Here is a 25,981-nt window from a genome sequence, read left to right as displayed (position 1 = left end):
TCTTTCAATCGCTTTTTTTTTTCTTTCTACAAAATGGATGTTAATCTCAAGGACTCTCCATCTGAAGCATTACCGTTTGGTCTTTTCACCTTGAAGGTAACCGTCAGACGTGAGTCGGTGGTGGAAACGGCTGCGTACGTGATCAATCGCGTCGACTTGACGGCAAGTTTTCACTTGATTTGTGACCGTGTCGTCATGAGCCTTCTTGTCTTTGGGAAAAGACGGCATCTCACGGTCGTGAAGGGCAAATGGAGCTTTTATGAACCATTTTGAAGCAATGGCTTCAAATTGCTTTGAAGCTTTAAAGCTTCAGTGATACTGACATCTGCTGGCCAAAAACTAGAACTGCAGTCAAATACGATAGAATGCTTTTAGACAGTCAAACACACGGAAACAATGTCTAGTTCTTGATACTAAAAAATATTTTTTTGTGTCTCTTGTGGCAGTTTTTGAGTAAATAACGAAAATGAAGCAAATGGATGAGCCATTTGATTGATTATTATTATCACTGAAGCTTTGAAGCTTGGATTTTTTTTCTTGTTTAATGTCGAGCGAAGAAATGTTGGCAATTTTCCCACAATCTTTTTAGGGTTTACAAGAGTTCATTTTGAGAATGAAACAGTTATTGCTTTGGATGTCACAGGTCACATGTTTTTCTCGAGACTGAACAAAAGTGTTCCCAGGCAATTTTATTTCCGGGTTTGAGACGCGTCCATTTCAGAGTGGCCATCACTAGCTCAAGGTTGAAAGAAGCCACGATTCATGAAGTCGGAATTTGATATTTTGGGAGAAACGCGCCTCCGAGCTGTTCTCGACTTAACTTGGGGTGAAACACACACCAAGATTTGGGATCGGATATAAAACAAATAAATAAATTTGACCACATTCATCGTTGCAGACTTGAGAGGTTTTTCTTTTTTTACATTTGACCCCATCTCCCCAATGCCATTGCAGCCATTGAAGGAGGCTGACATTTTATGCAACAGCGCCCCCTGCTGCCGACTGAAATTGACATGCAAGCGCCGAACGTCGCCGCTCACCTGTTTGGTGTCTTTCGTCACGGCCGGATTTGAGTGACTCTGATGCGGCACAAAGGTTCAAAAGGCAGATTATCCCATTTTCTGCTCACATGAACAAGGAAAATGGTGCGAGCAAGATATGCAAATTGGCGTCTAATTGGCCTGTCAAGATATAGAAGCTCCGTCAAGTCACTGAAGAACGCCGGAGAATTCAGAGAAATAGCGGCGGATTGGTTTCAGCTTCGGTTCGCCGCACAAATCACGAAGCAATTTGGCTTGGTGGGAGGTTTCATTCTATTGTCAAAGAGAAACTTCTTTGAGCAGTCGTTTGAAAAGCAAAACTCGCTCCCACAAAGAGACTTTTGCATTGTGGATTGTTACGACATAAACACGCCAACTCCAACAATTTGGGAGTCCATTTGTGGCCGCCCGTTTACAAATTAACGTCTTTTCGACAAGCTGCTACTTTTTTTTTTGAACCATGCGGCCAAGACAACGGTGCGGCTTTTCTGTGGATTTTTCTTTCACCACTAGGGGCGCTCTATAGTTTAGAAAATACGCTCAATAAATCTTGATTTTTTTTTTGTTGGCGTGTTCAAAGGCACTCTTGGAACAATCTGTTGATGTTCTGTACATGAAGTAAACAACTCATTTTTGAAAACAGAGAAAACTGCGGCTTATATTCTGGTGCGGCTTGTATATTTTTGGAGTTGAACTCGTCAGCATTCCGAGCACACCCGATGGACCCGAACACCGAGCCCGAGTGCGATCGCCGCCGATGCTCCTACATATCTCGTATCATGCAAAAAATGAGGGCAGGCGGACGTCGCCACAAAGCAGCGGCTTCCCTTCGTCGGGCTCGCCACATAAAAAAAAAATGTAGTCAAGTTAATGAGATTGTGCGGGCACCGCACGACATTTCCGCAAATGGAGCTGACTTTGCTCAAAGACTCGTGGCTCCACTTAGCACGTAGCGGCAGGATTTCGAGGGCTCGATAAGGTTGTGAACGAAGTCATTTGTCAATGAAATGTTGAAATAGTCATCGTCATTTCTTTGCAAACGTGAAAATTGCGAGACTGACGTCACGAAACGCCGGCCTCGAAAGCCACGCAATCAAAGCGTCGTCATTCTTCGCGTGAGCGCGTTCTTTCATCAACTCCCACTCGCCGGCGGAACGTGCTCATTTAGCCGTCGCCACGCCACAAAACGGATCTGCGCTCGTGAATACGTCGCCTCCGAAGGCAAATGCGCTTTTCTCTGACATTTCATTTGGGGACGTTTGAACTTAATTAACATTTTGCTCTAAAATGTTACAGCCTCCCTCAAGTGATTTCATCAAATGTTTTTTTTTTTTTTAACAATCTCATCTTGTAAGGTCTTTTACATATAGTGCAGAGTTAACAAGGTGGTTAAAATGATGAGAGCCAACAAAGACTTGTGCAAATGTTCTCGAAAAAATACTTTTAACGGAGATTTATTGAGTCCACAGACTTTTTCTTGCGGTTGTCGTTTGCAATGATTGGCCAAAATTGTTGCGTAATCAAGGATGCCCTGAATAAAGTTAGCCCAGAAAGGCCACACGATGGCGGCGAAGCACACATTTTGTCCAAGTAAATGTCTTCAATAGTTCTATTACGTCATCCCGCTTTGTAGTTTGTCGCCAGGCAGCGAGCATCCCGACGGTGTGATGTTGTTTTCCAGACCTGGCTCACCGTTAGCTCACAAAAGTCAGCGCTAAGTGCGCAACGGCGACAACTCCGCAAAGACGAGCAGACGAGGCGAGCAAAGAGATGCGCCCCTTTCCTCTCGGGAAAGCAAACAAGCCTGCTCACTTCAGTCCTGGTTTTTACGCATCATCTTCATATCTGGAATCTGTTCTGCCCCCTTAAGCCCCGCCCACCACCACCACCACAAACATCCATTTGCCCCCCCCCCCTTATTATCTATGAATCGGTCAAAAATCGAAGTTGCGTCTTTTTCAAGAGTTGCTGCGTGGAAAAAAAAGGCAGCAAAAGAATCCAAAGTAAACGATCATGAGGAGCCATCGTGAATTTTTCAAACAAATACATTTGAGCGGTAAATTAATGTCGCTACATGAGAAGCTTTTGAGCGCACATTTGACCTTTGTCAGGTTCGCAACCTTTTCATCTTGTTTCACGGGCGTTGACGACAGCGTCAAGTCCATTTTACGCGAGAATTTGCGTAATGGCGTGTGAGGCGGTCCAAACGGGTCGGCGCTGCGGCTGGAAGCCTCCGGCAGAAACTTCAGATGGCGTGCCGCTTTCACAATGTGACACCAGCCAAAATTGGGGCGCGGAAATCAAGTTTGTTGAACCCTCCTCGTCAATTTGACGCCATTGGACATTTTTTTTTTTTAATTGGACACCATTTCCCCCCTTTTGCCAACCAACGAATATCAGCTTGAAATATTAGTTAACGGCCTCCGTGACGACTAAGAATCGGCATTGGCCCCGAAAAAAAGCATTATCGGTCCATCACTCAAGATTTGTATTCATTTTCAATCGCTGTGGTGAAACGGACCCCAAGGATAAAAAAAAAAAAAAAAACAGGAAAAAAAAAAATTTCAAGGTTTAAAGGTGGTTGAGTAAAAAGCTCTGAAGGGGTCACGGACATTATTTAATCATCCACGAGATGCCGTCTCAAAACAAACGAAGCAAATCTATTATTGAAGGCATTACGGCGGGCCCATTATCACAAATGCGATGTGGACGGAACCTTCAGCTTCCAGACTTCCATTAGCACGACGACTTGCGCTCTTCTTTCAAATTCACCTCTGCCAGCACAAAGCGTTCTGATCGATGAATTCAAGCACGTACGCAGGCCGGGGGGGGGGGGCTATTGCAAGTCCGTCTATTTGTTGTTGTCTGCAATTGCAATCAAAAAGCAACACAAAAAAAGCTTTTTGTACATTTTGGGAGCATGTACACAATAAAACAAAATAAAATCTAATTTATGACTTTAAAATAAAAGAAGTGCATAAAAAAGAAAAAGAAAAGGACGTACTTTTATGACCCAACACATTTAAAGTTTCAGTTTTGGGAGGAACGAAGAGTCTTAAGAAGATGAGACTCTTGTGATTTCTTCTTTTTTTTTTTTTAAATAGCCCAAATGCAACAATACATTTTGAGCTGAGGTTTGTCAAAAATGTGACAAAAATCATCAAATAGAACAAAAATCAGACGGCTATGAATTTTGTCATTGGAATCTTGTACAACATCTTCAAAACTCCAAAACACAAATTAGGCACACGTGCCACCATTTAAAGTCCAAACTAAAAGCTTTCGTTGAGTTTGAAATAGTTTAGGCGTCACGTCAATGCTGAGGAAAATTATTTATCTTGGTGTCATTTCAAAAACTTGGCATTGATGCAGGGGTGTGTAGACTTTTCCTATCCACTGCAGACACATTTTTACTTTTTTTTTCAGAAGCAAAAAAAAAAAAAGAGCAATGCTACATGACTACTGGGCAATTGTTTTGATGGGAAAAATGGGAATTGGCCCAGAAAATGATATTGCATGCATGGGAATTGCCATCCATGTTCTATTTCTTTTTTTTTTTTTTTTTTAGATGATGCTCACACAATTTCGTTATCCATCTGTCTATTCTCCATTTTCGTCTCGCTTCTCTCCGGCTCCTTCTGTGCCATTCCTTTACTCTGCAGAGGAACTACGACGGAAGGCTATTCTTGGTAGCGTGATGAATGGGGAGAATCCATCCCTGTTGACTGCGGTCCCGAGATAAAAAAATGGCGAGAAGGAAAGCGACTCTTCGCTTGACGGTAACCTCGAGTCCGCCGCAAGCATCCCTCATCCTAATTTGATTGAGAAGGCTCGCTCCGAGCGCGGCGCTCCATCCTCGCACCTTTGCTCTAAAAGCGATGGCGGGCTGAGCCTGCTGACGTGCGCTCAGAATTTATCTGTCCACATCGTGTTGAAGGTGAGGCCGCAGTGGGGCGCTCGGATGAAATGTGAAGGACAAGACATGAGTCCAAAAGAAAGAACGGTGAGTGAGGGTGTGAAAGGGACGCGATGACAAGTGGGTGCCGCTCGTGTGCGGTCGCCTCAACGCAAGACGGAAGGACGAGTCGCACCTCGGCAATAAAACCCAAGCGGGATCGATGCCGCCTGAGTGTTCATTTCACGTTCACTCTTTTTCCCTCACGAGTAAGAAACTTCTAGTTAAATCATGAAATGTTTACAACGAGGAGCAACCGAGCGCGAGTTGACAACCGTGTGCTACTAGTAGCGATAGACCGATATGATTTTTTTTCAGGAACGAAACTGAACGAAACGATGATTAAAAGTCAATGAGGCCGATAACCGATATTCATTTCTACAAAAAAGGCTAAAATGGCGTCAAAAATCTCCAGTTAGTTTAAATGTCTTTAAGTACGTTTTTATTCAACTACGCCGGATCAACAACATGTTCAAGCTTTTTTTGTTGTTGTAGTAGACTCCCATTGATGAAAATTTTGGGCTGGCAGGATCTCTCACGCAGTGCGTGTGACGCGAGGTAAAAAGCAAACCGGCAGTTTACTGCCGATTGGGTGCTACAAGGAACCAATCAGATAGTGCTGTGGGCGGGCCAATCGGCTTCTGCAGGCGGCGCCACGAGCACAGTCGAGAGAGTGAGAGAGAGAAGGGCGCTGCAGTGAGCCAAAATAAAACTGCTTTTTTTTAGCCTTTAAATAAAAAAATTGAAAAAACATTTTTAAAAAAAGGCTGATGCCGATAATCTGCAAAATGCCATATATCGGCCCCAATAATCGGTCTAACACTAGTACTACTAGTGAGATCAAATTCATGATGACGCAATAAGTTTCTTGTCGTCTGAACTGAACTAAACGATTCAAATCGTTTTTTGTTACGTCCATTAAAACATTTTGATAGTTAATTAAATTGAGTGAAATTGCTAAGCCAGCGTTGGGTCCAAAATGGACAGAGCAATAGCGTTTTTTTTTTTTTTTTTAAGATTTTCATTCAACAATTATCCTTACAGATGAGCGAAAGCCACAGCGAGACAGCCTGACACATTTTTCTGGAGTCTCCTCGGTAGCGATTGTGAGCCTCACATTTAGGGAAAGAAATATCGCAAGTGAGCGGCAACGGCGCAGCGCCGCAGCGCCTCTCACCAGATTTGACCTTTTTGCCATCTCGCAAAGCAAAAAAGCCTTCATGACGCAAGCGGGCTGCGAAGGAAAATCCAAAGCAACTTTGTCACTTTCTCATCTTGAGCCGTCCTGACTCATGGACGTTTGACTTTAGAGAATTTGATCAGCGTCTTCGCACTCGTCAAGGTCAACCGTGTTCAGCGGGCCGCTCACACGTCTGTGAGGAATAGAAGCCAAATCTAAAGTGGAATATTCATTTTCGACGCTTGTCAGCTTCGGGATTAATAGAAAGCGTTTGTCCGTAATGAGCAGTTAAGTGCTCACCGGCAGAAAAAGGCTCTTTGTTTGCCTCGGCGTCGGGGAATCGTTTATCTCATTAGAACGGCGCTCTCCGTCTCCTCCTCGTCACCGTCAGCGCGGCAATCATCGCACGGCTGCCTCGCTCGCGGAAGACAAAACGATCAACATCGGCGCTTCGTAATTATGTTCTTCTGTCATCATTACATGTTAACGCATTTTGTGGCGCCGCCGAGACAAAAATACCGGCACCGAGTCGAACAGGTGATGGTGACAACCTCCTTGGCGAGCATCGGCCAAAGCTCGGAAGGTTTTTTGGGATAAACTTTAGATCAGGGGTGTCAAACTGATCTTTGTTCAGAGGTCACGTGGAGGAAAATCGATGACCACGTGAGCCAGACCGGTCAAATCATGATCTATAAAAACATTTTTAAAAAGCCATCTGCGTCAATATTATGCAGATTAGCGCTGTTGGAGCAGATTTTTGCCTTTCCCTTTCCCCGGTGGGCGTTCCAACCAGAAAAGGAAACCGTTTTTGACCGCCGCCGTCGATGCAACAGGTTCGTGTTCAACTTTTGGTCGAGTTGAAGCTACGTCTGAAGACAAAAATAAATGGATTTATCTGGCAATTTGGTCTCAGACATTCATTCATTTCAAACCACACCAAAGAAAGTCGTCAATCATAAACAACTTCGCAGCGGCGTCAAGTAATAAAATTTAAAAAAAAGTACAGCCCAATGGAAGTAGAACTTGCGGGCCATGTTAAACCCATTTGCGGGCCTGAGCTGGCACACGAGCCATAGGTTTGACACCCTTGCTTTAGATCATTATGCTAGTAATGGGGAAATGAAGCTTCAAATTTGCTTCACGACGCAGTTGTTGTATTTTTAAATCCTCTGTTGGTTTAAATAAAGGCTTTAAAAAAAAAAGCCGATTCGTTGTGCCATCGAGAGGAGTCCAAAAATACCACAACGGGTTCGTGAAGCCTCATGTCTCCATCACGATATGATGCCCATAAGCGTTTCTAGACCAAATCCAATCGTAACACCCGAAACATTTGAGGGTTCAACCTTCCTTGTCGGAAGAAATGAATTGATGTGCTTCTGTTTGCTTGCGTTGTGCGAGTACCTGCGTAAGGAATCGGCGCATCCTTGTCCAGAGCAACCAGCGGAGGGTCCAGCAACACAATCTCCATGTTCTCCGCGATCACGCCGTGGTACGACGCTTCAATCCACGGTTTGTGCTTGTTGACTGTGGAAGAGGAGGGAAACATAAAAAAGCTTTTCCTGTTTAACGTTTGACTTGAATGCACATTTCAATTTAAAGCCACGCTGGCAAGGATTGTTTTTGGAAGTCACGTTTCCTTCCGCTGCGCATCGCGTCATCTGGACGTCCGGCGTGAATTCAAAAGATCTCGGAATGCGGAAAAGGCGAGAGGGGGGGGGGGGGCACATTGTGACACAATTCCTTCTTTGTGATTGATCTCAGTTGATGGAGAAAACAAACGACTGCAACAAAACCTCAAGATTTTTTACCAATTTCTATTGAATAAAAGTGAGACCAAAAAAAAAGCGCACTGTCCTATTTTTCCACCCACTGAATGCAATGTTGGGTACCTCCGAAAATAACAAGCTCACGCTTCTCAAAACAGGAAGAGCATTAGCATTTGTCCTTGTTTACGAAACATGGAGCGGTGGGAAAAAAAAAGTCACGTCAAATATGAGGCATCACTAAAACATGAAATGAGCTTTTTTTTTTTTTTCCAACATGGACACGATGAAGATGTGTGCAAATATTTCATGGACTGGACTAATTGGAATGCGGAGACGATCATATAAGCAGGAGGTGAGATTTGAGCGAGGCCACGCCGAGCATTCTTTCAAACATGACCTCCACTCGCATGTCTTAATTAGTTGAGAGATGCAACGTTGCTCACTTCCAAACTAGCCTTTGCAAAATCCTGGCCAAATAAACGCCCGCGGCCACGCGCCCACAAAATACAACTGCAGAGATTTTGTTCACAAAACCTTCACAGCATGTAAAGCCGCAAGCTTTTTTTTTTTTTTTACACGCGAGACTCAAAACCCCCCCCATGAATATTCTCATCGGATTCCTTCTAAGCTCTCACTCCGGGTGGAGAGAAGAACGTAAAAGCCGCGTGCCACAATGAGATGAAGAAGGCCAGATGATCTGGAGATTACCACCGATCACATCACAAATAATTACTGACAGTGAGGATTAAACTCCACCCCACTTTCCATCCGCTCAATCCAATAAATACGTTGAGGCCTACATGGACGCCACATTGCGGGGGGGGGGGGGGGGGGGGTTAATCTGGATTGTGCAAGTCTGCCAGCATGGAGTTTTGGTGTCAACATGACAATCCAAGTGCAGATAAATTCATCAGGAGAGAAATTTCAAAAGACAATTTTGATCATTGACTAAATAATTGTGACTTCTTGCTCTCTATATTTTTGCCCTGAAAAAAAAAAAACGAGAGGTCACCGACTGGAGAAGTATGCAAAGACACAATTGTGACAGCTTCACAGAAACTAAACGCTTTGAAACACAAGAACAATTCAAAGCCATTTTTCACTTTTCCATTCAGCGCAAAAGCGACTTGAACATTAAGATCCACAAAGCGCAGCATTGAAAATGCCGTGTTTCCTAACATGACGACTGCAAAGTCATCTTTGGGGCGCGCAAAGCGTTTGTCCTTGACATTCTCGCTATTAAGTTTGTCAACGGCAGCGTCATTCCCTCGCGCGACATCGCCGGTCGTCACGACGTCAACGAGCCCAAAATGGACGTCTACTTCACTTACGGCGAGAATGGAAAATTCTCTGCAGCAGGCCTGTGGAAAATCGATAACGAACTGGAACGCATCGAGACCAGGCCGGCCCGTCGTGTCCACTAAGCGACATTCCCGTCCGTCGTGGTCCTCGAGTACGGTACGAGTCAGCGTCATCCCGGAAGCGCGCTGGAATATTTCACTCTGTCGATTCTGAGACGCTAAAGTCCATCTCCGGGACGTCAAATTTAGCCTTTAATCGAGTTCCGTCATCTGGTTCGCGGCAACGAGACGAAACGCACAACTAAGCGTGGATGTCGTTCAGAAAAACAAAAAGCCACGGCGGGACTGTTCTGAGAAAAGTAAGAGGGAGAAAGTGTTGAACAACTTCAACGATCGGATGCGACTTGGCCGCTTTGTTGAAGGTTTGATCCTGAACAAAGCAAGCAAGTTGCGAAGCGAGCACCACTGACTGGGCTAGCTGCTCCTCGCTGTTAGCTAGCTACGGCTAAATAAAAAAAAAAAATACATTTGGTTGCTTTTCGCAACACAAATTTATTTAGACTTTAAAACAAACGTTGCTCCATACAAAGAGGAAAATGCGTTATCATGTAAAAAAAAAAAAAAATGCAGCGCCTCCGAGGATGAGGTCCGCCTCCAATCTTGTTGCGGTCCGAAAGTCAAGTCAAGTCACCCAGAAAATGATTGTTTAGGAGCAACTTCAATTCAAATGTCTCAATTTGGTGCCACTTCACTTGACTATCCTCGGTGTCATATCAGCAGACTTGGAAGCGGGGGGGCTAATGGATGCCAAAGTGCAGGACGTCTGGTCGTCCGCTTGGATAATGCCGCAAAATCAGTTTCAGAAAGACATTTTCGAAGAAGGCGGGAGCAGGAAATGACTTGTGCTGGAGTGTTTTCATCACAGAAAATGACTCCGTCCAAAGTATGGCCACGCACGCACCTTGCCATACAAGATACGCGGCTAATAGAGCACTCGGATTACATCGCTCAAGTGGAAATACACGTCTCATCTTCTGTGCCGTCGACGCAAATGACAGAAAATCGAATCAGTTCCATTAGCGCTCGGAAAGTTCCCCACAGGAGCTTTGGTCCTTCTAAAGTGAAGCAAAGCCGAAAAGACATTCATGTTGACAACTCAACAGTAAGCTGCAGTTATTATTTTTCGTCTTTCACTGAAAATTAAGAAAATATGTGAGTATTATCTGCCGACATGTGTTGCGCCACCATTTGTGTTCTTGCTGAAAGAGTTCTAATACTGGGACGCAGACACAATTCTTGGCCCGTCTATGGCAATTGGAATCTCACGTTAACATCAAGCTTTTAAATACAACACCGGGAATTGTTTTGCGTTTACTTTGAGAGTAAGCGGAAGCCGGACGAAGCAAAGTCTTGTTTTGCGAAAAACTCATAAGTGGAGTTCCTCGTATCACTTGTCATTTTAATTGATTGATTTCATTGAGCGAATGAATGCGCCTGCTTTGTTAGTACGGAACAGCACCAACTAGCATCAAAAGTTGGAAGTGCAACGTAATGCAAGCCCAATGCAGGTCATATTAAAATGTTATTTTTAAAATTTGTCACAGGCAGGTGAAATTAAAAATTGAAAAGAAAAGCTGCCGGCCAGACTTTGAACAGCACTTTCCTAGAGGAGAGTCGGTTTTTCTTTTGCAGGTGTCAAGTCTTGGCAGAGGTTTGCACTCTCCGAGTGCTCTTTTGGTTGTAGAGAGAGTCACTTAATGGACCACATTGTCACATTTGTCCTGCAAAACACCGAAATTGCCGCCAATCTTCTTCCGGTCTGAAAATGAAACGTGAAATGTGAAACTATCTTGCTTAGTCGTATAGATGCAGCGTCGTCTGTAATTGTCGACATTTATGTCTCCAGGGTGACAAAATGTTGTTCGTGCTGTGCATCAGTGAAGAAGCAATCAATGCTTCCATTTAATACAAATCGGCGTGAGACAAGCTGGGGAAAAAATGAATGTGCAGTTGATTAACTTTGAGCAATTTACAACACATTTACAGCCTCTCAGTGCTTGAATTGACCGTTTTCGCTGGCACAATTTGAGAAGCCATGCGCGCTGCTCACTTACCTCACTTGTGAGGTGAGGGGAAAAGAAAAAAAAAACATTCTTTTAAGATATATTGCTTACATGTTCTACTTTTGCGGACCCACGTGGGGACAAAATGTGATCAGGTTGCAAGATTGAATTGGGATCTTTTGGTGGCCTTCTGATGACGTCACGCTTTAGTATAGATTTTTTTAAATATAATGTTTAAAGAAAATTTAATAGAGAGATTTTTCACACAATGACGGCGTAATTAACTAGCGGATTGTTAGCATCCTAAATTAGCGACTGAATATGATTTTGGGATGGCGCTGTGTCGTCATGTCAGCTAGTACTGCATTAAAACGGAAGTCAAGGTCGCCGTTACGCTACCACTTCAAAGTAAAAGTCGGCTAAGGCATTTGCCTTGGCATCAATGACTCAATATATTATTTGTAAGGCTTTATTTTGAAGGAGACGGCGTGTTCGTTGACTATGGTTGCAGCTTCCTTGACATGTTTGTCTGAAATGACGGGAAAGAGAATAAAATCCTTCCGCATTAATTTGAGGACTCGTTTCACCTCCAAATGCCAAAACGCTCCTTTACACGTGACTTTCGTGATCCATGTGCGGTTTCAACTTCTTCTGCTGCTATTGTAGTGAATGCGGACTAATCTGGCGTCCTTAATGTGATTTCAAAACAAAGAAATACTGTTCGTCTTGACGTGTTGTTGGCGAACTAGCGTGCGAGTCTTTGGGCGTAAGCTGCGGCGAACAGCATCTTAAAGATAAAGATGTCCTTTATTAGTCCCACAATGGGGAAATTTGACAAGTGTCCTTTCCCACGTGTGAGTGCATTACAGCAATTTCGGAAAAATTCGCAGTAGAACATGAGTGCAAACAATGAACCCCAAAACATTTTTTTTCATTGATGGACTTGAGTTGAAGCAAAAAAAAAAAAAGCTACACTAGTCATGTCGCAATTCATGAAGCCACGCTTTCTTCTGTTGGAGCACACGTTGAAAACATGACTTTAAAATCTGTACGAGGCATTTTCTTGCTTCGCATTAGAATCAGGCCTAATTTTAGTTGGACTTTGTTCCAATAAGAAAGTATGCCGCATGGAGGATTAGCACATCCAAATTGCACGTTTTATTACACATCGCCTGAGGTCATTTCCAAACCAGCGCACAAGAGAGGCCACGGCTGACGGACTATTGACTGGCAGAGCTTAACAAACTCTTGTTGGTTCGACAGTCACATTTCAGCCGCAGCCTTGGGCAACCTGCGACGACCGACTAGGAATGCATGTGCATGTTTTGCGTGCGTGCGTGTGCGTGAGTGTGTAGATGGCTGGAAATTGCAGCCGCGCGCAAGAGTGACTAGGAGGATGTCTGACAGGTGAAGATAAACTGAACCAACAGCGTGCAGGCAGTAGCTCTCAAAAAAAAAAAAAAAAAAAAAAAAATCACATGCCAGCCGTGGAGCAGATTGTCTAAACGGCACAAATGTCGAGTGTGTGTGAGATTCAGGAGCCGGGCTTCGGCATTTACGTATGACGCTCGCTTGGCAAAGCGTGGAGGCTGCGGAGCGGAGGTGTACTTTGATTAGAAAAGCGAGCGTGCATGATTTGCTTTCACGTGCTCACAGTGAATGCGACCGGATGGAATCCCGGAGATAGCAAAGCACAAGCAAGCGTATTTCGAGACTAAATTTACTCCGTTGTGCGGCGACTTCCTCGAGCATTTATGCTTTTGTCAGACGAGACGACTTTTTTTGTCGTCAGATGACAAGATAATATCGTTTGGCGTCTTGGAGATGTCACGCTTCAAGTCCGTCAGCGACATGACTCCGCCCGATCGTTGTGCGCTGGCGTCAAGTCGCGGGTCCGTCGCGGAGGCGGGACAAGCCGCTGTCAATCATGTTGACGGAGGCATTGTGGGCATGCACGTTTGTTCTCTACTAGAAAAAAAGCTACAAAAAAAATCATTTAAAATTTTAGGTCACAAATTTGACGTGTGTGCTAATCAGGTTGCAAACGTAATGTAGGATTTTTTTTTTTTAATTTAACCTCTGTGCAATATCAATTGAATCATTTATGTCAAGTTTTTTTATCCTTTGACTTTCAGAGATAAATGAAAAATCAACTATCGTTGACCAAGTGTGATTATTTGCACAAAAAGCGAGCAGTCGTTGAAAGTGTCTTTTGCGGGCTGGACGAGTGGCGAGGCAAGGTCGAGAAGGCGCCACCGGGAGATCTAGGAGCCGTCGCCAACACTAATCACGCTTCACACGGAAGCATTCATCTCATTCGGAGCAGCGCGACAAGTGGACATGACCGAAGCGTGGCCGCAATTGGAACAATTTTGCACCGAAATACAATCATTACCGTAAAAAAAAAAGATTTCTAAATGGGTCATAAAGGGAAGTTGAATGATGCTTCCCCCCCCCCCCCCCTTTTCGAGCTGCATTCGGAGGCGCCTTTCAACTGAGACAATCCGTCTTCAAATGCGTCCCGCGAGGGTTGGCCCGCCGCTCGGCGATGTTGTAACATCTCATCTCGTGACGACTCACAAACAACCGCCAATGTCGACGCGCTCACAATCTCCGCGCGCCATTGCGGTTGCGACTTTGTCAAACTCGGCCACGGTACATTTGGAAGAAACGAGCACGTGGGAGGAAAAAAGTGGGGGGCCGAACTAATCAAGAAGTCTCATTCGTCAAAATGCGCCAAGCCAAGACTCTTACATCACAAACGACGACGTGGAAAGGAGAAAAAAAAACGGATGCAGGCAATGACCTGATTTTTGTATCAAAGCACTTTGAAAGAGTAAATAACTTTTTTTTTTTTTTTTTTAAATTGCCACTCTTGGTTCAACTTTGCCATAAAAACAGATTGCGTATTTAAAACCACCTAACTTTGCCTGAAATTCCGACTGTCGCCAGGTGACGCGGTCACATGACACGTTGACGCGGCGGCATTTCATTGCCGGAGTCGATTAGCTGCTCCGAGTGACGGCGAGACGCGGAACAAGATCAGACGGCAAGGAATTAACTTTTGCAAATATTGAAAGCTTAAACGATACTTAGCAGAAGTCGCGTTGTCGTCACGCCAAAACCGAGCGAGGCGAGGACGGCCGAGTGATGAGATCAAACGGGAAATCTTCTTCTTTTTTTTTTTTCAGCCCACATCAAATCCCCGGGGACGGCCCCTCCCCTCCTCCACCTGTTCCCCGCCCAACACATTTTCCGTGGCGTTTGCTTCTTGATTAGAATTTCGACAGGGAGCCGCGAGCAGGCTCCACGGATGAGGTTTGCGCCACGTCATTTGTCCTCGCTCCCCTCGCCGCCCGCCGGAGGGCCCAAACGGTATTTTCCAGTCCAGTCAGGCTTGGCAAAAGACCAGAAAACTTTGCGGATCACGAATGTGCAATTTACATCCAAAGTGTGCACTTAGCGCTTTGGCGTTCAGGGCAAAAGAAGACGGATGGCGGAGGCCAGAGTTTGGCAGACTAACGAGACCGCAAATTGAGGGCGTTTTTTGTTTTTTTTCTTTGAACGCAGGACTTCTTAGTTCTTTTTTTTTTGTTTGTATTAACTGGACGCAGGTGGACGAGCGCTCGGGTCGGTCAATCGTGAGGCGATTGCGAATGGCGACGTGAAGCGGGAATTGAAATTTCCCCATTGTGGGACTAATAAAGGACATCTTTATCTTTGATTCCGTGTGAACAATGTGAAGCGTTTTGCCGCTTTGTTGCTCATCAACGGCAACAATGAAGACAAAAAGCACATTTCATCTTCATGTACAACCAAAAAAAGTCATTCGGTCATTAAATAAATCAGAGATTCGTTTTTTTTCCTGGCGTGACCTGAAACCAGCACGTCTCACCTCATTAACGACAAAGTATTTTTGTTTTCCTGATTTCGAATCAAAGAGCGCGTTGTGGCGTCCAACGAAAATGAGGCCACGGCAGGCGAGTTGAAACATTGATAATCTTGACCGTCTTTTTTTTTTTTTTTTATGGAGGCGCATCCATCGCGTCGGAAAATGACAGCCATTCAAGGTCGCGCTCTTGGCTTGATCAGCTCTCTCTCCGCAACACGAGTTGGCCGACGTTTTCACTCGCAACTCCATGACAGTTTTTTTTTCTTGATGATTTTGCGCAAAAAGCAAAAAGTTTCTTCCCCAAACAAAACGATGATTACCCACGGGTGTGTGCACCTAAGAATGAGAAAGACCACGCCCCCCCCCGTGACACCACCAATCACTGTGAACGTGGAGTGTTGGCCACGAGGGGGCGGTGACGCAATAAGTAGGATGACGTCATTTTTGCAGAGGATAAAGAATATATGCATGAAAGTCCGTCTACATGAGTTGCTTCACCCGTTGTGGGACAAAGTTTTGCTTTTTAAACACACTATCCATGCTAACCATTCGCATGGGAGCAGTTTTGGGCATTGTTGGTTAGCAATAAGCTAAAGGTACTTTCCAAAGACAAACCGGTGCTCGTTTTAGACACACAAGGTACAATTTTGTTTTCAAATTCAACCGGCAGTGGCATTCAAAAAGTTGAGCGTTTTGAATTTGTCTCACAAAAACTTTCCACAAGTCCGTCCGGGAAACAAATGGGAGATCATTGAAGGTAAAATAAGGTGAGAGGAGAAGAAATGTTGTGTGTTTGATAGATTAGCATCTGTCCACAATTCCCTCCGTGCGATTCTTCCATCCGACGCAAGCAGAGATCTTTCTGGATAACGCTCCCTCCCTAAAAGCAAAGCCATTCCAAATCTAATTGAAGTCGCAAACAGTCGAATGTGTACATCAGATTAGCATCAAATTGAATTTCCTAGGCCCATTTCCCAAGTGGCCTGTTTTCTATCGCCGCGGCCAAACTTGCTTGCGGATGACGAGGCGATGTTGCCGTCCATGCGTCGCTCAATAATGCAAATACCTTGAAAGAGGCAAGACATCATTGGGGGGTTTTTTTGGGGGGGGGGCGGTGCAACAACACTCATTAGCTGCGCATTATTTCCCAAGACAGCGAGCGGAACTCCTTTCGGAAGGAAGCGTGATAATTCTGTCCATTTTTGCGACGGGCCTCTCGCCGATTCGTCCGCAGTCAAATTATGACGCGAGCGGAGTTCATGGTGAGGACCCGAGCGTCTGCTTGGTTATTGATCGGGAATGGAAGGCCTCATTTTCGTTCAATTACTAAAGCACAGGAGGGACGAATTCAACGATTGCTACGTCCTTTTCATTTGAAAAAATAAAAATAAAATATAGCACCACAATCTCCTCCATGAAATTGTTCTCAAAGCACAAACGCAAAGCAATAAAGTCGTCGTAATTCAATCACCGATGACGGTTTCCGCGGGAGATATTCATGTCATGATCCGCTTTGTTCATCCCGGGCTGCCGGAATTTGTGATTTCGCAACAAACTCGGCGGCTTGGGCATCGGTGCCAAGGATGTTGGGAAGGTCTCTTGGTGGTTCGGCGGCAGCATTTTTGCTTTTTGGGGTTTGTGTGTGGGCCATCGCGGCAGAATGCGTCCCTGGACGCATCGTTTGCATCCGGACTTTGTTGGCTGAGATTGAACACGATGTTTCGGGCGACGGCCTTCGCATTTCAAACAAGTTCCGCAGTCAAAGCGTCGCCGAAAAGCCGTCGATGTCGGAAAATGCGCTTCATTTCGGGGTCACGAAGGGGAAAGATGAGCAAGACGGAGCCCAAGCGGCGAGATGTCTCCACCGGGAAGTTAAAACGCAGACCAGCTCACCAACGAATCTCTGTGGCAAAAACGTCAAGATTCAAAACTCAATGAGAAGATTGATGATTCGGGTTGATCGTCTCACGGTTTGGTTTTTGAACGACGCTTCACGACCGATTATTTGCGTACTCGTATTTGGTGCGATTGCGAGCCGTCGCCCCGAAAATGATTTTTCCTTCGCGTTAGAGCGCCTCATTGTTCGCGGTGAGCGCAGGCACAGAAAGACGGACTCGGAAAGAGCGTGGTCGGACTTGACGGCCGAAGCGTCCGGCGAATGGGAAGCCTCATTTCACAGATTCCTGATTGACTTTTTGGAAACGGGCCAATTTTCAAGGTTCCCATTCGGCGGTTTGATGAAATTCCAGCGGCTTTCACGTCACTCTCTCGCTCTCGCACAAGATGAACTATTCTCTTTCCTCTTGTTGACGTTCACAATGGCAATATTCCACAAAAGGCAGCAAGCGGCGACGTCAGCAAGGTGAGCACATGCGTTTCGGAGCGTCATCGGCGAAGGTTCGCGGCTCAACGGCGGCTCCGGTCCATCCGTCTTGCGGACAAAACAGCCAAAGGAAGACGGAGACGACTCCCAAGTGGCTGCTGAGACTTACTAATGGCGGCGAGCGTTTCAAATGGAGCCGTTGAGATTTGAATGGCGCTTGAAGGCGTTACTTATCGTCTCGCCACGCTCGACTATACGAGTCGTCTCTTTTGCCACTTAAGAACCAAAAAAAAAAAAAAGCGTCTCTCCTGCAAAGCGTTGCTCATTTCTTCCTGAAAGTATTTCATGAAGGTGCTCAGCGGTGTCAGCTGTTTATTGATCTTTGTGTTGGGCATTCTGGCTCCAAATGAAAAAAGATCAACATTGGCTTCTTATTGCACGGCGCTCGTTGTCTTGGGCAAAATCGTGAAAAAGATCGAAGACTTGGTCGGCATTTCAAATTCACCAACGGTGCAAACGGCCGCTTTTCAGTCAGCAGAGCGCTCCGATGGGAGGAGGAGAAAAATTGCAACCCAATTCCACATTTGTATTCGGCGCGCTCGTTGGCTCAACTTTCAAAAGATTGCACGGCGCAAATGTACTTCATGTAAATATTGTACATCTTCACCTTCGAATTGTTTGCTATTTCATATGAAATATCAAAAGTGACAGATTCACTCAAGTGAATGAGGGAACCTGCAGGATTTGGGCAGGAATGTCTCTTGGCTCCTTTCTGCGCCATGGCAGCAAGAAAAAATGTTTGGGAGTATTTCACAGTCCGTCTACAAGTGAAGATCAACCATTTAACAAAAAAAGAAAATACTTGATTTATTATTGGAGGCTAATAAATATCTTATTTTGCAAAGTGACGGGCTTCTCTCCGGAACACGTGACCACAGTTCGGGTCAGGCACAACCCGATAAATATCGGCTTGAAATATCGGTTATCTGCCTCCATGCCGACTAATAATCGGTATCGGCCCTGATTTCACTGTCGGCTCATCATTTTTTTTCATGAAGCTGATGTTGCAGGTGGGGTGGCAGATGTCTGGCCACGAAGCTAATCGGACTTCCGAGTCGGTCTAATGGCTGAATAATTGTCCCGTACTCGGCTCCATCGGGCGCCGAGTCATCTTCCAGGCGGAGACGGATCGGCGCTAATGCAATAGCGAGAGCAGGCAAATTTTATTAGAGATGAGAAAAATGGATTCAGAAGTAAGCATCAAAACGGCAAGAAGCAAGGGGGGGGGGGTGCTTATTGCCCTGAAAAACAACTCCCGTCACCTGACCTTTTCATGTGAGAAATCTTCCCGGATGGTTAAATGTTGCCTCATGCCACGTATGGAAAAAACATAATCGAGATAACGACTTTTAGAAAAGGAAAGATCGCTCCCAAAAAAAAAATTTTAAAAAATCAAACCGGATCAAAATCAGGAACTGAAAATGGAATCGAACTGGGGCTTGAGTGAATTGTGACGTGGCCAATTAGGAGTCAATAAAACGTCCCACAAAGCAGAGCGGCGACGAACAACATTATGCAAGTTTAAATTAAAATAAATCTACTTTTGAGCAGGAGCATCGATTGGGCTTTTACTTCCAAAATAAAAATGCATTTGCGTTGTTGAGATACCAGTTCCAATGCGGTTCGATGAGCGAGAAACGCAAAACCGACGGCCTGCTCGGTGCACAATCGAGCTCACGCGACCATCTCGAGACGCGTTCTTCACAGCCAGAAGCGATCGTTGCAGTCATGTCGATCGGCTCTTCTTCAAATTCTTGGAGCTTTCTTGGCCCTGCGTCGCAATAGCGTGCACGTGAGCGTGCACGTGAGCGTGAGCGTGCACGTGAGCGTGAGCGTGTGTTTCTGTTTTGACTGCGTTTGAGTGAAAAAGGCAAACCCAAATGACCAAAATGCCGGCCAAAAACAATTCTGCGTTTAATGTGCAAATTGTTAACCACGAATTTGACGTGATCTTGTCAAATGAATCCGTTTAAGTCGCCCCTAAAAAAAAAAAAAGGAAAAAAAAACATTTTTGGGTGATTAAGCCACTGGACCTCCACCAAATGTTCTGTTCTGTCACAACTGCGCGTTATTCTGCTCAATAAAAAAAAAGAAAAAAGAAATTTATTGGAATCTGCGACCACGTTTTTGTGAATAAACACGACGGTGTTCGCTCAGTTTGCGAAATCCAACGTTAACGGTGGCGTTGGTCCACCTCTGATGTGACTGATCCCCTCGGTGTAATTTGGTTCTCACGGCGAGTCCGCGGCCAGGGGAGGCTTTGGCCTAGATAGCGAAGGTGCGCACAAGCAAAGATGCATCGCTCAGTGAAAGCAAAAATGGAGCACAGCTTTCTGAGGGAAAATGATTGAAATTTTAATGAAGACTCGACTCAAACGAACGCGCTCGCCAAACGGGTTCGAGCCGCCAACTTGAAAACTTGAAAGTGACGAGCGCGCCGCCAGAGTTTGGGACTCGATTGAATTGTCACCACGTCAGCCATCACGTGGACGCCGTCAACGCGCACCCGCCTTATTTTAGTTGACGTCAACTCACGAAAAAACGCAAACAAATACGATAGCATTGAGAAAACATGTTTGGGAATTTAATCAAACTAACTCTAAATCTAAATATGCGCTTCATTTTCATCTTTGCGAGTGAATTGAATTTGAGAAGTCGTCTGATGTCGTCAAGCAGCAGCCAATAAGATAAGAGCCAGCAGATGACGTCGCCGCTCGCAGACGATTTGGGGTCAAATGGCTCACCTGCGCTCAAAATGCAACACAAAAGTGCTTCCTTTTTTTTTGCTTCATAAATTTGTACAGTATACAAAAAAAAGCCCAAAAATGAAAAAGACGCCCAAGCAACAGCTCGCATCTCCTAAAACTCAAAAATGGTTTTTGAGGCTTCCGTTTTGAAATGGATTTTGGTGGGGCGGAAGCACAACAAAGAGTCCAATTGGGTTGCATTGAAGGCAAAATGCGGCGCCGTTCGGCCGCCGCTTTGAAAGACATTTTTTAACGGCAACGCACCTCCACGGCCAACATTCGGAATTAACGTCAACGTCGGCTGTCACATTCCAATTGTGAGACGCGGCTGTTGTGCTCGCTCACTCGCTGATATTGGCTTAGTGAGAAGATGAAAGAAATTGGGCGGCGGCGGTTCATGTTTTGGTTTGGTTGGGGTTTTTTTGGAATAGGAGAAAAGCGCCGGACTGTGTCCCAAAATGAAGTCGACGTAGCAGAAGATCAAGACGACATCGGTTTAGCAACGACATAATCCTCACACGTTCAACACATTTTTCAAAGTATTTCTTCTCTTTCGTCCTGTCAACAAATGACCGACTATCGCTTTGAGGAAATGAAGTCTCGCTCCGCCAGTTTCACAAATCAGAAGCAAAGCTTCTTGCTTGCTTCAAAATGTTTCTTCCTCTCACTTGGCGTATTGTGGACATTTCACACCGAAAACACGTCGTGGAAAATAAAATATTGCGTACGTAAAGGCCAAAATGTCTAACGCAAGTTTACTAGCTTAATGCTAACAATGAATGCCAGATGCCATAGACAGGCTAATGGAAATTAGCATTTCTTTCAACAATGCACAGAATACGTCGTAATTGTTGTGATGTCATCCGAAATGTTCTCATTTTCATTGTGGAAGATTTTGAATGAAGTGAGAAGTTTGTCCTCAAAACTTAATTTTGTCAAAATTGGTTGCTGGTGTAAATCGTTCCAAAATTATTTTGACGGAATGGAATTGATTCATTCGACTTGATTAGCATTGATGAACACATTTCCGAGCAATTAAATAAAACTGGATCATTTTTTTTCCATCACAAGGGATGAACTTGTGGCACAAAAATTGACTCGGTCCCAACTTCCGAAGGTCCGAGAATGCCGTCGTCGTGGAAACAAATGGCCAAAATTATGCACATTTTGGTTGTTTTCGACGAAAATGGTTTCGTATTCCACGGAGCCATTTTAGTTATTTTCGGCAGGCGCAGCTGATGAAAATATTTCTAATTTGAATATTTCATCATAAAATGAAGACAAAATAAATAAATAAAAATCACAGCAGGTGGATTGTGGCTAATCCTCGACTTAACACCGCGACAACCAAGTCCAGCGTTCTGGAGTGACAGCAGTAAGAGAACGACACTGGTTTTAGCTCCCGTCTTGGCAGACACACCACAGCAGGGGGGGGGGTCATTAATCTTTTACAACTCTCGAGCACCACACGGTGCATTCGAGCAGCTCGCACAACACCACGCCGCGTCCACGTGCGGCGATTCCGATGAAACATCCATCCCCAAACGCTACAGCGGAGTCAAGATAAAGAATCACCGGAGGGGTCGGCATGGAGGTGAGAGACGGACAGATGGAGACACAAAGTGACATCTGCCATGGAAGGCATCTTTAATGAGACGTCAACGCGACGACAAACATAACCCGCAGGTCTGCCGCCTCAAAAATCAACACAAACACCCAAAGGAAAGCAAAAATAACTGGCAAATCTTTTTCAGAACGTGCGCTCTGAACAGCATTGCTGGAATACGAGACATGAGGGTTGGAAAATAAAAATGGCCTTTTTTTTTTGTAAACTTTGTGGCAGCAACGCCAACCCAGAAATGGTGTCAGCCTCCACCTCGGGTGCGCCCAGACGTGCCGACGGCGACATAACCCGCCGAGCCGCACATGATCATGATAAATCGCTTTGGACCGCCGAGCGCTCACGTCGCCAGGCAATGAAACATCGGCACGCCGCAAATATTGCTTTCCTTCTTTCTCTTCGCCCACTCGGCGCCGTCCCGTCCCGTCCTCGACCCATAGAGGATGTCGATCCTCCTCATTTTGCGGATCGTCCTCACTCGCCGCCGCCGCCCGGCCGACCTCGCGCGTTCCAGAGTGCCGGCCCTGAACGAAGTCGGGCTGGAGGCGGCATGATAAACCATCGGCGCGGAATTGCCACCGCCGAGCCGTTTTAATCTGTTGGTGTGCGCGAAAAGCACGTGGCGCTTCACTCAAGCACAATTCCAAAGCGGGATTAATGCCTCACTCCCGTGTTTCCCGGGAAAACAACGATGAAGGTAGCAACACGCACATTTAGAGTTTAAGTCGCTATCTTACCGCGCGCTTAACTCAAAGCAACTTTCTTCATTAAAATAAATGGAAATGGAATTCATCTGTTCCAGCCGCTTGAAAAAAAATGTTTTAAGAAGGCAAATTGCACCTCTTAATATCAAAGTATTAAAAAATAGTGATGATATTTTTTTCATTATTATTTGACACGAAACTACAATTGGGAGTGGCAAAAAAAAAAAAAAGCTGTTGTCCATCGGCCAAACTGATTTTTGTTGAGAGCAGAGTTGAATTCTCAGAAGAACCAATGTCGCAATTAGTACAAACTGTTGGTGGTAACAAACTTGCCCCCCCCTGAGATCTAAATAAAGAAATGATGCTTCCATATTGGATGACTTTGCACTCAGGTCAGGGAAGGTTAACAAAATAAGTAAGTCGGCCACTGATCTTTTGCCGAGGAGCCATCTTGGCACATTTCACCCGCAGCTGATCCCCATTACTGGGAAGGACGGCGGCTTTATTACAGCAGCAGAGGAGCTGCTCGGTGGATGTGTGTGTGGAATTGTGCAGGAGGGAACTGGGGAGGAAGGAGGTGCCGGGGCCAAAAGGCAAACGGCAGCTGAGTGCGGCAAGAAGGAGTTTGCCGAGATCGCTGGCGATCTTGCAGGCCTGCGGCAACAAATCACGCGGATGTCGGAGCAAAAAGGAATTTGCTAGGATGAGATTATTCTTATTCGACACAACATTGACTTGATTTGAATCGCACTAAAAACATGAAGCCTAAAGTGGACATTTGTGGCGATTCAGCTCAGCCGACGCTTCACTCACTGCCATTGACGGCTAAAGACGTCAAAGATCCATTTTTTGGACTGCTAGCGAAGGAGTTGAAGTTAAAAAAAAAAACTTTTTGGCGTCAAACATGTTCTTTCCATTATACTGGAATTACTCATTGTATTTTTTTTTTTATAATGATTGCCACCATCGTACTGCAAAATATTAAAAGTACTGTTGCAATTAACAAGAAATTCTCTTAGGGCCACGTGTAACCTTTAAAAAAAAACAAAAACCAAAACAGCAAATCAACAGCCTTTCACACAACCTCATCCAAACTTGGTCAAAGAAATCGTCAGCAAACATGCGCTAGTCAAGCATTTTGGGAAGTGTGGGCACATTTCATGGGTGCGTTGCTTATGACGAACAATAAGAAGCAAGAAAAGTCACGAGGAGCGCCAAAAAACTATGCTGAATCCGCAAAAACTTGGATTGCATTTTCTGCTGACGGACAGCACAGATGTAAGAACCAAAGTGGTGGAGCGTGACTAATAGATACAAAAAAATGTCAGCGCACCAGAGTGAGTCCAAATTAAAAGCAATCGGTTACGACAACGACGGCATGGAAAATTTGACCCGAGACTCGCAAGTGGCAAAATTATGAATCGCTTTGCGGTCGAAAGCGAAAGATCACATTTTGACGGTGAGGCAAGTCAAAAAACAACGAGAGTCAACATCAAGTGTGATGACACAGCGTCACCAAAAGAGCGACCTGAGCACGGCAAATATTTGCACACGAGGTGTGCGGCTACCCGAAGATGAGAGTCATTGAGGTGATGGAGAGTCAAAGAAGAAGGAAAGAGGAAAAAAAAACAAAAAAACAGCAATAACTCTTTTTGACTGATGAGTTGGAAAGAAATTAGAAGCCCGCTTGTGGAGGACATGCTTTCATTTTCGCTGGCTGCACTTCAAATGCGACTGCTGCAGCCAGCCAGGTGTGCGTGTGTGCGTGTGTGTGTGTGTACATGCATGTGGCCTAAAGTGAGGACAAAACCTCACTCGACGATCCGAAAAATACAATTGTGATGCAAGTTCCATTGAAGTTGTGACGGCGTGTAAAACGCAACAAAATCCAAAATACAATCATTTGCAAATTATCTTCAACCTAAAATGAATGAAGACGAGTTACTTCATGTTCAAACGGATCAACGAGATTGATTTTAATCGACAATCATGAATTTGGCATTTTGGCCACAATTTCCCCCAAACAATTTCAAGTGTGGACTCGTCAGACCGCAGAAAACTTTTCCACTTTGCATCGATCCATCTGAAATGAAGCCGGCCGAATGTCTGGATGTCGTAGTTTGAAAACGATTCCGAAAACTTTGCGGACGTTCGATGTTGCTTTTCAGTCCTTGCAGCAATTTCTCCAGATTGTCAAAACCTTTTGATGCAATGAATGACCGTTAATGATGAAAAGCAAAAATTCTGCTTTGAGGAACGTTGTCCTTCAACTGTTGGATTATTTTCTCACGCTGTTGTTGACAAACCTCGTCTCGCCTCATCTTTGCTTGTGACTGACCGAGGAAACTCATTTTACACCCAATCATGGCACCCAATTAGCTTGTTCACCTTTTTGGAACCTGTTCCAGCCATTAAAATTCAAAGTGAATGATTATTGGCTAAAAACCAGAAAGTACATTAAAAAGTATTCAATTCAATATATGTTGAACGTGATCGTATTCGGCTTTTAATTGACATTTTCCGCTTGTCTAAGAAAGGCGTTTTTTGCTTCACTGCTGACACGGCGCTCCAGAAAAAAAAAAAAAAAAACTCACCTCACTTTTCCCGAAACATTCACACCAAGCTGCGCTTGGAAAACATCAAAACTCACCGAAGCAAATATGCTCTTGTTCACCGTTTCCATGGGAAGTTGCTGAGAAGAAAATGTAAAGCGAGTTCAAAGCCTTTGACTGCCGCGTTGGACCAACTTCACAAGCGAGACGCACACGACAACAACAAAAAAAAAAACCATGACTCAGTTCAAGTTCAGGGGAACATGAAAAGAGATTTCTGTGCTTCTGTGTGTGTACTAAAAACACATTTTAGTTGCGGGAAAAAACACAAAGAAGGCTTATGAGCTGGGACTGGAAATACAATTCAAAGGGAGGAGAAAAAGGAAACGTCTCCCACACGGATCCGACCGGCAATAAAACGGACTTCGTCTACCTGACAAATTGCGATAAAAGCGTTAGCGGCGGGGTTGTGGTGATCAAAATTTTGATAATATATAAGAACGCAAACATCGACGCAAAGGTTGCGATGACCCTGAGCGAGGTTTCCACCCGCTCCGAATGGACTCGTTTATTTTTACATTTCAAATTTGTCTGCCGATTCTAAACGGCCGGATAACATTGAAGATCGCGAAGAGTAATCATCCTCAACAAAGAAGGCAAACTTTTCACTTTCTCCGAGATCTGCAAGAACAGAAGGAAAGCTTCAAGGCTCGGGAGACATTGCGAAACATCGATTCGCTTGAAAGGGAAAACAAGAAGAACTTTTGGTGAACCTCA

General features: G+C 44.8%; 1 protein-coding gene across 1 annotated transcript in view; it reads right to left on the bottom strand.

Annotated features, from left to right (window-relative positions):
* The window catches only part of clstn2a (calsyntenin 2a), a 65,776-nt gene that overhangs the window by 34,065 nt on the left and 5,730 nt on the right, over positions 1 to 25,981 (bottom strand). Inside the window, exon 2 of the mRNA XM_088311013.1 lies at positions 7,577 to 7,699. Coding sequence (XP_088167139.1) covers positions 7,577 to 7,699 — 123 coding nt within the window. The remainder of the gene's footprint in view (positions 1 to 7,576; positions 7,700 to 25,981) is intronic.

The sequence above is a fragment of the Idiotropiscis lumnitzeri genome, chromosome 12, assembly GCF_059441095.1.
Source record: "Idiotropiscis lumnitzeri isolate Australia: NSW breed Sydney's pygmy pipehorse chromosome 12, RoL_Ilum_1.0, whole genome shotgun sequence".
Taxonomy (NCBI): Eukaryota; Metazoa; Chordata; class Actinopteri; order Syngnathiformes; family Syngnathidae; genus Idiotropiscis; species Idiotropiscis lumnitzeri.
Note: the sequence above shows the minus strand (reverse complement) of the source record. Positions and strands in the feature narration are given on the sequence as shown.